We start from the raw sequence: 12037 nt of genomic DNA, 5'->3' as shown, positions 1-12037 counted from the left end.
ATTCTCACTAGGGATGAAGTACATTCCTAGCCTGCTTCCTCCAAGGGGGATGCTCCACCGGCCTGGTCCTACCTGCGTGTACACCAGCAGGACACTGATCCAGTCATAGGCATATAGCTGTCCACACCGAAGAGTATGTTTCTATGACAGCCTGAAATAAATGGTTAGCTTCATGGATAACAAAAATCAGTAGTTGCCAATCTATTTTAAGCCTTCAAATGCTTTTGGTACATATAAATTGTGAAAGCTAGAGCTGCCAGAAACATATAGAACACCTAATTCAGAATCAGAAATCCTTAAGTTCTGTGTGAATTCAATACACTCAAGCCTTGCTATCATTCCCAAACTAAGGAATTTAATAAATAAATACAAATCCTCCTTGGTGTTCCATTTTGATTAGTGTGACTGAACCATGGTGGTACTTCTATATTCAATCAAGATGACCTAAATACTTTTCCAGCCCATTGCAAAAACTCAAGCGACAACAGCTGGGTACCAAATTACTTTATTTGAAGGAATGGTACTAAAGAAAGAACATAAGTAGATGTTTTGTTACAACTTATAGAAAAGGTGACGGTAACCCAAATATGCATGCACTGCCTCGGTGACCAGGGAAGTCACCCCTGTGGCTGTGGGAGCCAGCCTGAGGCTTAGCTCTTGCTGTGTCCCAGGGTGTGCTTGTCAAAGAGGTACTCTGCCATGCCAGATCCAGGTGCCCCCATCTTGCGCAGGTTGGTTATGTGGTCACCCAATTCTTTGATGGCTTCCACCTGCTCATTCAGGTAATGAGTCTCAATGAAGTCACACAGCTAGAAAAGAATGGGCAAACAAGTTACTGGTAAGCCTCCCCAGCCCCTCAGGGAATTACTTCCTCCGTTCACTCCCAGGTGTCAGTGTACTCACATGCGGATCGTTTTTTTCAGTGGCCAGTTTGTGCAGTTCCAGTAGTGACTGATTCACACTTCTTTCCAGGCACAGCGCACATTCCATTGCATTCAGCCCATTCTCCCAGTCATCACGGTCTGGTTTCTGAACGAGAGGAGCTTAGGTCAGTGTACCTGCAACCTCCACCATAAAAACGCCAAGGCAGCAAGCATCTAGTGTGTGACAACTGCAACTGGCAACAGGAAGAGCGCCAAGTTGCCCCTGACAAGTCTCCAATTTCATATCCTGGCCCATGACTGTCTGCCCACTTTAGCTTAGATGGTAAGCTTGAAAAAGCACAAGACAAAAGCCCAATGTCGCATCTGACAATGACAACTGCTGGCATCGGGGATTTCTGGTACGTGAGGATTGCGAAGACCACCCAAGGATCTTCCGTTTACCTTGATATCCTGAAGGAAGATTCGGCCGCCTCGTTGATTCTGCAGCTTCATCAGTCTCTCAGCATGTTCCCTCTCCTCATGAGATTGGTGAAGAAAGTATTTGGCAAAGTTCTTCAAAGCCACATCATCACGGTCAAAATAGTACGACTGAAAGTAGAACACGAACATGTTAGAGAGTCCCAGAAGAAGGCGGTCTGCTAGCTGGTTTCTAAAAACCCAACAAGGGTCTGAGCCTAAGGAGACTGGAGTAGGGTGTATTCCCGGATTGAACAATAATTCATTTTTACTCTGAAACACAAAAATGAAACTTGGTCCTTGAAACTAGAGGTTTGCTTCCTGTAGAATATCATGGGAACTGTCTCTACCATGTAACTCTTAAAGCATTTCTGTTAGTGCAAAGTAAAGTTTTTACAACCAGTGTCAAATTTGCTTCAAGAGACGTTGGAGTATTTATCCTGCACTGTTAGTGCCTTTTCTTCTCTGAACAATCCTTGTTCAAACTTGAGCTGTCAGCTTACAGCAGGCTGATGGCTTTCTAAAATTATCCCACGTAGGCAAGGTAACAGTTACCGGAAACGCCACTGCACATTTAATGCTAAATATATTACCAGTAGAAAACAAAAATTTGATTCCGTTTTACACCCTTGCTGTATTCAGGTATTCCTAAAATGGAATGAGAGATCCAGGTCTGCTCCAAACCCATCTGAAACATGTCTTTTCTTGAATGATTTGCACAACGCTGGCGGTTAAGACAATTCTAACTAAAACTCTTTTTGACACCGCCTAAAACAAGGATTTTGGAAACTGATTCCATGCATTACTGCATGGAAAAATATCTGGCCCCGTAACTGTTGGTGGACTTTATCCAAGAACTAAGGGTTCAATTACGCCACAACCCTTAGACACAAAAAAAGATAACTAGCCAGGCGCAAGGACGGGTGACTTAGAAAGCGCCAGTGTCGGCAAAAGGGGAGATTTTTAGATATGCTTCCATTTAAGTGGGACTTAAGAGATAAGCAGAGCAGAGAGGTGGGGCCGGCTCTTCGGTCCAAGAGATAAACCACTTCGCGCCAGCCCCCAGAGCTGGATACCATTACCCAGGAGGCTCCGCCGCACTCCGGGGGTGGGAGCTTCACCTCCTAACGCCACCCAACCCCCACCCCGATCACGTGATCGGAGGCGCAAAAAGGGATGGAAAGGCTAAAGTCCACTTTCCAAACTGCAGGACCGTACGGGTGGCAAGCGCAGCAACCCCGTAAGGAAACTCAGCTCCCTTTCAACAAAAACTGGTGCGCAGAAGCGGCCCTGGCCTATGAGGGCGCACTCCCAGGGGACAACTGCTCAGAATTTCTGCGAAGCAGTCCTCAGGGATTTGAAGCAACCTTCATTTTCCAGGAAGGGCGCAAGGAGGCGGGAGACTGGAGGCGGGAAGCTAGCTGGAGACGGGAGAGCCCGCCCGGCAGCCACACCCCCACCCCCACCCCGCCCCGCCGCCCTGGGAGGCCGCGCCCGCCGCCCAGCCCGCGCTCACCATGGACAGGTAGACATAGGAGGCGTAGAGCTCCAGGTTGATCTGGCGGTTGATGGCAGCCTCCGAGTCCTGGTGGTAGTTCTGGCGCACCTGCGAGGGGGATGCGGTCGTCATGGCGGGCGGCTGGAAAGGGCGGTGGTGGCGGCGGCGGCTGCGCGGCGCTGGAGCGGCGGCGGGGGCCTCGGGCCGGTCGGAGGGCGCTGTCAAGTGGTGATGAGGGCTGGCTCTGAGTGGCCGGCCGGGGCGAGGGGGGAGGACGAGCAGCCGGGTTCCGTTCAAGCACTGTTGAAGCAGGAAACCGCGGCGACTCTCCGCGAAGACTGTGGCGCAGGTGGCCGTCGCCCGCCTCTTATAGCCGGAGCCGGCGTCAGCCCCGCCGCGGCCAATCACGCTGCCCGCCCTCCGGGCCCCGCCCCTTCCGGTGCAGGCGCGGCCCCGACCGCGGGGGGGCCGGGCTGGGGGGGAGGGGAGGGACGGAGGCGGGGGCGGCGGTGGGGCCGGGGCCCTGGAGGCCGCCGCTTGTTGTTTGCAGCGTTGGGCGCGTTGCACGGGGTTGGAGAAGACCTGAGCGGGGCGGGGGGCAGGAGGCCCAGCTCGGAGCCCAGACCCCGATGGCGTCTTGGAGTCCAGGAAACGACGGGAAACTGCTCCTGATCCCAGGGGCGTCGGGGCGAATCCGAGGTCCCAAAGGGCTCCCCGAGACTCTTGGCCAAGGGCACCTGAAAATTCCGAGCCCTAGAGCGGCAGGTGCCACCCCCACAGCCCGAGGTGGTTAGCTTTTAATGCAAAGAGGGAAACTGGAGGGTGAACGTGCGCCCGGGGAGGCCGAGTGAGTGGGCCAGGGGAGGGGGCTCGGTGTCTCTTCCTCCAAGCCTAGAAAGGGGCCGAATGCAGGCGGGCTGGGGGTCCAACGCCCTTCGCAGGTCGGCCCCACCCCGCCCGCTTTCGGCTCCGGCGACCCTGTCCGCCTTTTGCTGAAAGCGAACATGGCTCCTCGTGCATTTGATGCAACAAAGAATGGGCGGGCTGTGTTTCCTGAGAGACGGCGGAGACCGCCTTCCCGAGAGAACGGTGGGGCTGAGCCCCTGTTCAGTTTCTTAGTCATGTCCGACTCTGTGACCCTGTGCACTGGTCTCTGAGAAAATCTCCGGTAACTTAAAACACAGAGGCCGGGGTTAGAAAAGAGGGACGAAGCCACTTGGATCTTGAAAGGATACCTCGAGGCCATTTTGAAATGGCCTGTTTTATCGGCCCCAGGCCCAGGAGCCTCAGGCTGAGGAGGCCCTACAGGGAGCCACCCCCGGGTTGTCCTTGGAGAGAAGCTGATGGCACTGCGTGACAGATGCCAGGGACCCTGGGGGAGGGGGCAATGCGTGTGGCTTGCAGCTGTGCACGGAGTGGGTGTGAGCTCGTGGATGGCAGAAATGGAGCCCCGCCAAGCACCTGCTCCCAGTCGGCTACCCTCCGGGTCACTATTCTTAGCCAGGGTCTGAAACACCGGGTTGGAAGACCTACCTAAGAAACTTTGCAGGATATTCACAAACGTGCAACTAGAAGTTTGACCTCCAAACTTTTTTTTAAAATCCTTTTTTTTTTAAAAAAAAATTTAATTAAAAAAGATACGTCTCTGTAACTGAATCACTTTGCTATACAGCAGAGATTAGCACAACATTGTAAATCAACCGTTTCAATTATAAGAAGTGTTTTTTTAAAGGACTCTACTAAGTTGCTGATTGAATTATAAGGGTTTCTCTTGAGTATTCATTTCAAAATGAACATATGTTAGTTTCACGAAAAAAGTTTCCAATGGGACAAGAGCCCCATACAATAAAGTAAGCAGAAGGATAGTGGGAGATTACAGACGAGGGGGGCTTTACCCAGTCTGGGATAAAAAGTCAAGGAAAGCTTCCCTAAGAAAGTGACACAGAAGCAAAGTCTGAAGGAAAGGTAAAGAGGGAGGTGGGGAGAGAATTCCAAGCAGTTGTTGAGTTACTGAGTTGTGACCAACTCTTGGGACCCCATGGACTGACTGTAACTTGCCAGGCTCCTCTATGAGATTTCCCAGGCAAGACTACTGGAGTGGGTTGCCATTTCCTTTTCCAGAGCATCTTCCCAATCCAGGGATCAAACCAGAATATCCTTCGTTGGCAGGCGTATATCTTTACCCCTGAGCCACCTGGGAAGTCTCTATATTCAAAAGTATAAGGTGTGGAAATGCATGATCTGTCCAAGGCATCTTAAGGAAATACCTTGGCCTGAGAGTCAGTGTTGGAGAAGGCTGGAAGGGTAGGATAGGGGCCAAGTTAGGAAGGGTTGTGTGCTGTAAAAAGGGGTTCAATCTTATCCGAAGAACATGGAGACACTAAAAGATTTCTGTCCAGAGAAATAATGTGTTAATTTTAAGAAAACTTATACTGAATTAATAGAAAAACTAGTAGGAAAAGAGTATGGTTAAGTCACCAGATGCAGTTTTCCTATGTAACAGTCACCACCAGTTAGAAAACATAATGAAGGAAAAGCATTGCTTTCATTTATAGTGGCAACAAAAGCTCAAAGTACCTAGGAATAAAATTAACAAATATGTGACAAAAACTATGTATGTTTACTGCTGGACAGAAAAGAAAACTTCATATATGAAGATACACCATGTTTCTAGATAGCCAACCTCGGTTTTGTAAAGCTGTCAATTCTCCCCCAAATAAACCTATAAATTCAGGGCAGTTTCTGTAAAAGTCAGTAGTCTTTTGGAACCTTGACAAAATAATTCTAAAGTTCATTTGGAAGAGTGTATAGAAAAGCTGGCAAGCATTACAGGGGGAAAATGTTAGGAGGTTAGATTTGCCCTCCCTGATATAAAAAAAAAAAAAAAGTAGTATAATATACCGGAGAAGGCAATGGCAAGCCACTCCAGTACTCTTGCCTAGAAAATCCCATGGATGGAGGAGCCTGGTAGGCTGCAGTCCGTGGGGTCGCTAAGGGTCGGACAGGACTGAGCGACTTCACTTTCACACATTGGAGAAGGAAATGGCAACCCACTCCAGTGTTCTTGCCTGGAGAATCCCAGGGAGGGGGAGCCTGGTGGGCTTCCGTCTATGGGGTCACACAGAGTCGGGCACGACTGAAGTGACTTAGCAGCAGCAGTATAATATACTATAAACAAGTTGGTACTGGAACAGGACAAGATGCGTAGATCAACGCTACTAAATGGTCCTACCCCATAGGAATGGGAACTTGGTGGATGCTAAAGTGGCATTTCAATTGGGAGGGAGGGCAAGAATGGCTTCAAATGATGTTGAAACATTTGATAGTCATGTGGGGGAAAGTGACTCAGTATTTCAAAATATGTTCTAGATGGATTAAAGATCCAAGCCTTAAACAAAACAAAACAAACTCTCTAACGTTACCAGAAGACTATACAGAGGATTATATTTTAGAACTTTGGCATAGGGAGTGTTCTTCTGAGGCTGTCATAAAAAAGCCAGTTGAAGATTTGACTACTTAAAAATGAAAATCTGGGTGGCTGACTGGTTTGGTGATGCGGATGGTGGGATATTCTGGGCTACAGGGGGGCCGAGGTCACCCCCACTCCCACCCCACCTCACCCCAGCTTCCACGGAGAGGCGATGACAGAGGAAGAAGGACCAACTATTGAACCGCACCAAAGCAAAAAGACCAAGTCTTTGGAAAAGAAAGAATCTGCCAAACTAGAGAAAATCAATGACACTAAGGTTCCCGAAAGAGCTTCAAAAAGGAACGGAGTTGCAAAGCAGAATGTTACAAGAGTGCCTTGGTTATCCGGTGCATTTAATTACAGGAAAGAGATGAATTCAGAACCAAATTGGCTTCTGCAAGCCGGAGTGAAGGGGAAAGTAGCAAATCCAAAATTTCTGGGACTTGTAGTATTTAAGATAGATCTCTGTTTTTTTTTCAATTAGTAAAAAATAAAATCAAGAAATACTTTGAGTAACAAAGGCTGATTAAGATGAATCCTCCTGGCAGTGACCAAATCAAGGTCATGGCTGTCACAGAGTTTGGTAAAATGTCTTCAACGAATCAAGGTAGTTGCAAGGAAGTTCTTTCAGTTGGACCAAGCACCCAGGGAAGGAGAACAAAGGGTGTGATCCCACCAAAGCTTGATGAATTCAAAATATGTGGAGTTATATCTTTGAGGAAGCATACCTAGAAAAATATTCTGAATCTAGGAATATGAAGCTGACTGGTACCAAGCAGGTAAAGAGCCAACAAAATTCTTTTCTTTGCAAAAATGAGTGATTTTTTTATTAAAAAAAAAATTAAGGTATAAGCAAGGAGATCCAACCAGTCCATTCTAAAGGAGATCAATCCTGGGTGTTCATTGGAAGGACTGATGCTAAAGCTGAAACTCCAATACTTTGGCCACCTCATACAACGAGTTGACTCACTGGAAAAGACTGATGCTGGGAAGGATTGGGGGCGGGAGGAGAAGGGGATGACAGAGAATGAGATGGCTGGATGGCATCACTGACTCAATGGACATGAGTTTGAACTCCAGGAGTTGGTAATGGACAGGGAGGCCTCGGCGTGCTGTGATTCATGGGGTCGCAAAGAGTCGGACACAACTGAGCGACTGAACTGAACTGAACATAAATAAAATGCAGAATCTATAGGTGTTTCATTAAATGTGTTTTGACATTTGAATACAGCTGAAACAAGATGCAGAACATTTTCATTATCCCAGAAATTCCCTTTGAACCCCATTCCGATAGATTTCCCCTACTTCCCTCAAAACCACCACTCTTCTGATATTTTTCAATATTGATTAACTTTGCATGTTCTGGAATTTCACTTAAATGAAGTCATACAATCATAAAAATGAAAAGCTGTAAGACTAAAGATGCCATGTTTTTGTTGTATAGTCACTAAGTCCTGTCAGACTCAGTGGCCCGCAGCCCACCTGGCTCATCTGTCCATGGGACTTCCCAGGGAAGAATATTGGAGTGGGTTGCCATTGCCTTCTCCAGGAGATCTTCCAGACCCAGGGGTTGAACCCATGCCTCTTGCATTGGCAGGCAGAGTCTTTACCACTGAGCCACCAGGAAAGCCCAAAGACGCCATAAACAAAATGCAAATATAAATTAAGTTGATATTTGTAGCTTGTTAAATGTAAAGATTAACAACCATACTATGAAATATATATCCGTATGTTTAACTGTATATTGTAGACGCGTAGATCATTTTTGGCTTGTCTTCCCTGCTAACTATATACTGTGAGCTCCTGGAAGGCAGGCATTGGTCCTGTCTTCTCCATCCTACACTTCAGGCATTTTGCAAGATGCTTGTAATTTGGTCCTCAGTATGCACTGAATGGATGGATGCATTGCTGATTGAAGGTGGAGGATGGATTAAAGTCAGACAGGAGGCCTGAGTACCTATTCGGAGGTAACAGCCCTAGTTCTCAGTGAGCAAAGGAGACAGAAAGCAGAGTTGAGAGATATGGAGCAGATAGAACAGACAGGATGAGGTGGCTGATTCGACGGTGTCTCCGGGATGGTAAGGGGTGGGAGTGGGCAAAAGAGCCGCCAGCTTTCTGGCCTGGGGAGCTGGATTACTGCTGTCATTTACTGAGGATGGGAGCACAGGAGGAAATGCAGTTTGGGGGGAAGACTGTTGAAGAAGGCCAGTGTGGTTTTGTACTAGCTGTGCCAAGTTTCAGGGCCTCTGGACATCCAGGTGGACAGAGCCAACGTCAAGCTGGACCTACCAGAAGTTGTTCCAGTGCAAAAAAGAGGTTTCTTGGCTCTGTGCTTGGTTAAACACATGCAGCTACAGTGACCATTACGGCAAAACTGAGAATCAGCTTGGAATATGTAGAGGCTGGCTGGGAAAAATGAAAGGGGAATCTTGTGCTGGGGTGTGTGTGATGTGTGTGTGTGTGTCTGCGGGTGGTGTGTGTGTGTTTGCTTGGGCCTGTTCCAAACCTTCTGGGAGCCCTGGGGTGTCAGAACTGCCATCTCCAAGCTTCTAGATTCTTCCAAAGCCCTAGCCTGATCTTTGGACCTTTGTTGACCAGGCTTCCCCCTCCCGCTTCTCCAGTTCCTCGTGACTCTGTGGAGGAGGGGAGTTTGGCAGGCCTCCCGGGACAGCCGCCTAGGAGGGAGGAGGCTCAGACGAGGGAAGAGCCAGGCCTGTAGTTTCTGGAGAACACCCGCTCATCCGGGAACTGGAGGGGAGCTGGGGCGGGAGCAGTGGGGGCGGGGTGGACAGCTGCTGTCCCACCATGACTCAGCATTTTGCTGGGCTGGAAGGGTTGGGCTTGGGCTCCAAAAGTGCTTTGTCATGGAGGGAAGGAGTCCGCTGGAGGATTTTATTGTAGGGTGAGCCACGTTTCCTAGTGTGGCTAGGTGTCCAGGCTGGAAGGAGCAAAGGGGTCTAGTTCACCCAGCCAGGCCTCAGATGGTGTTTTTGCAGGAAAGGGGAGGTGTCACTTTTTGTTTGTTCTTTTTTAAAAAAATTTTTCCTTTTTTTTGGCCTCACTGCGTGGCTTGCAGGAGCTTATTGAATCCAGAACCTCCACAGTGAAAACACAGAATCCTAACCACCGACCACCAGGGAATTCTCTTTTCTTTTTTTGGTACCCATTTCTTTCTCAGTTCTTTTTTTCCTTACAGTGTGTTCTCAAGAGATATTGGAGCTCTTTCCATTCCAGGGATTGTTGCTATGAGGCTATGATTCCACAGCAGGGAAATCATAGACCTTGGAATATTAAGGCTTAGAAAGGACCTTAGAGTTTCCAGATCAGTCTATTTTACAGAAAAAGAAGTGAGAGGCCCACAGAACACTGGGGCTTGCCTAAGGCCATTATCACTTGCAGAAACACAAGCTGAAAATGAAGGGCAAGACACATGAGGGTGTGGTCATTAAAATGGATAAATGTGTTGCTGGAAAGTGTATATGAAACGATGTTATGTGAAAAAGCAGAGCCCAAAATAGTTTGTGCAAAGCTGAGGACCATGAAGAGGATCACTGGACCTGAAGCATGGCTGAGGGTTGGGTGAGAATGTGTTAAATGATGAAGAGCCGGTGTTTTTTAAGTATCTAGGATTTTCCCTGGAGTTAGTAAGTGAAATGTGAGGAGGTCAGAGTTGAGAAATTGGAAACCATGATACTGTCAGGCGAGTGTATGTTTCTCGGTTCTTGTCTTGTCACAACAATGATTTGGGGCAACGGACATTTAGCGCTCGGCACATCACAGCTCCCGCGTCTTGAACAAACCGTGTCATAGCTTTTAGACAAATCAGTGTTACAGCTCTATTTTATTTAGAAGATATCAGGAGAATCCATCCTCGAAGAAGAGAGTGGAGGAGCTCTCCAGAGCTGGTGACAGGGGTGGGAGAGAGAGAAAGAAAGAGCTTACGCACGCGGGAAAAAGGGCAAGCGAGGGAGCACTTGGCCCCTTCTTTTATATGTTTTCTTCCCCCTGGGCCTGCCCTGTGCAAATTGGGCTCAGCCAGGAGTGCTCTTCTACTTCTACCTGAAGTCCTCACTCCGGTCCTCGGACCTTTCTTTGACCTTCCTTTGTTCTATTTTCGCGGGCTTTTTCCTTCCTTGTCTTTTAGCCTCTGCCATTTTGGACTCCTTTTCCCTATTCTAACTACCTAACAATACTGAATCAGATTCTGGTACATTTCTGGATGTTGCAACCGTGATTCAGAGGGTTTGTCCTTAAACTGTTTCTTGAAAATCCATCAGGCAATGTAGACTTAGTATAGGCAGTCAGGTTCCCCCTTTCTCAGGAGGTTAAGGTCAGGAGCCATGACCTGGGATATTAGAGGATAACTTAAGAATGGAAGACTTTTTTTCTTTTTTTTTTAAGTCTTTATTGAATTTGTTACAACATTGGTTCTGTTCTGTGTTTTGGTTTTTTTGGGTGTGTGGGATCCTAGCTCCCCAGTGGGGGATCGAACCCTCACCCCCCTGCATTGGAAGTCTTAACCAGTGGACTGCCAAGGAAGTCGCAGAAGGCTCACTTTTGAAGGCAACTCAGGCCTTATGGCATCTATGGGAGCTCCCTCTGGGAGAGTCCACAACCGCACTTCTGCCAGAGACCTTATCCCACAGGCCCTGGCTGTCGTTTACTTGTCTGTCTTCCCACTGGACTTTGGGCTCCATTTTAACGGGTATCCCCAGACCCTAGCACAGTCCAGGGGCCCTTCCAGTTCTGACAGATTTCAGCCCTAGGTCCCTTCTCTGAAATCATCAGGCACAGTGGAATACCCAGTCTCTGCCTGATCTCTTCCTATATCTTTTCAAAGGACCTGCTGAGTATGTGCCCACATTCTGAAAGCTTCAGTGAAGTCACCTGGCCTTGCTGAACTTTGTTTTGTTTGGCCACACCACATTGCATGTGGGATCTTGGTTCCCAGACCAGGGATCAAACCCTCCAGTGGAAGCTGAGAGTCTTAACAACTGAACCACCAGGGAAGTCTCGCTTTCTCAACTTTGATGCTTGTATTTATTTAATCTCTGGAGTCAACCCTCCCCCATGCTACCCCGGGTGCCCACCCCAACACACACACACCTTGGGTGCTCTTGTCATCATGATTCATGCTGCGCCCCGTGAACTTATACCCAGCCACATGGAATACCCATGTCACCCAGTCCAGGCTCAGTCATGCCCACCTTGGCCAAATCATCAGAGGCCTGGTTCCGCAAAAGTCAGCCATGGACAGGGGGCAAGAGTAGGGTGGTGCGCTCGTCTTGGCAAGGCTGGGCAGGCAGGGGCTGGGATTGCCTCCTTGTGGAAGTGGAGACTGGCGTCTACCTTGCCTCTCATGCCATGGACACTCACTTCACCCACACCCAGCGGGGCTGCACAAGCACAGTGCTCTGTCTGCTGGGGGAGGCTGAGGCAGAAGCTTGAGTTTCAGGCTGCACTGAGTAGGGGGTGGGAGGGCGGGGGACAGGACACAGAAGCTTGTTAGGAATCCGGAAGTCCTGTAGCCTGGGGCAGAGGGGAGGCTGAAGTAAAAAGAACAGCCCAGGGCTAACCAGGCTGGGAGTCAGTAGAATGTGGAAGGGTGATTCATTGACTTTCTGAGAAGGGCAGTAGGGGCAGTCCAGGCAAGCTAGTTTTTCTGGCTGAGCCAGCGGATGGGGCCTCTGTGGTCAGCAGAGGGGAGTCCTATATGTCCCAGGAAGAGAG

General features: G+C 48.7%; 1 protein-coding gene across 1 annotated transcript; it reads right to left on the bottom strand.

The window, feature by feature from the left end:
* Window positions 1-489: 489 nt before the first annotated feature.
* On the bottom strand, window positions 490-3190 carry FTH1 (ferritin heavy chain 1). The gene is made up of 4 exons (XM_055415761.2): window positions 2857-3190; window positions 1326-1472; window positions 904-1029; window positions 490-809 (listed from the first exon to the last, which is right to left on the bottom strand). The coding sequence occupies exons 1-4, from the start codon at window positions 2968-2970 to the stop codon at window positions 651-653; spliced, it is 546 nt and encodes a 181-aa protein (XP_055271736.1). The 5' UTR covers window positions 2971-3190; the 3' UTR covers window positions 490-650.
* Between the last annotated feature and the right edge of the window lie 8847 nt (window positions 3191-12037).

This window comes from Moschus berezovskii, chromosome 25, assembly GCF_049115385.1.
Source record: "Moschus berezovskii isolate FMDL1 chromosome 25, NW_MosBer_1.0, whole genome shotgun sequence".
In the NCBI taxonomy this organism is placed as follows: Eukaryota; Metazoa; Chordata; class Mammalia; order Artiodactyla; family Moschidae; genus Moschus; species Moschus berezovskii.
The sequence above is the reverse complement of the archived record's forward strand: the minus strand, read 5'-3'. Positions and strand labels throughout refer to the sequence as shown.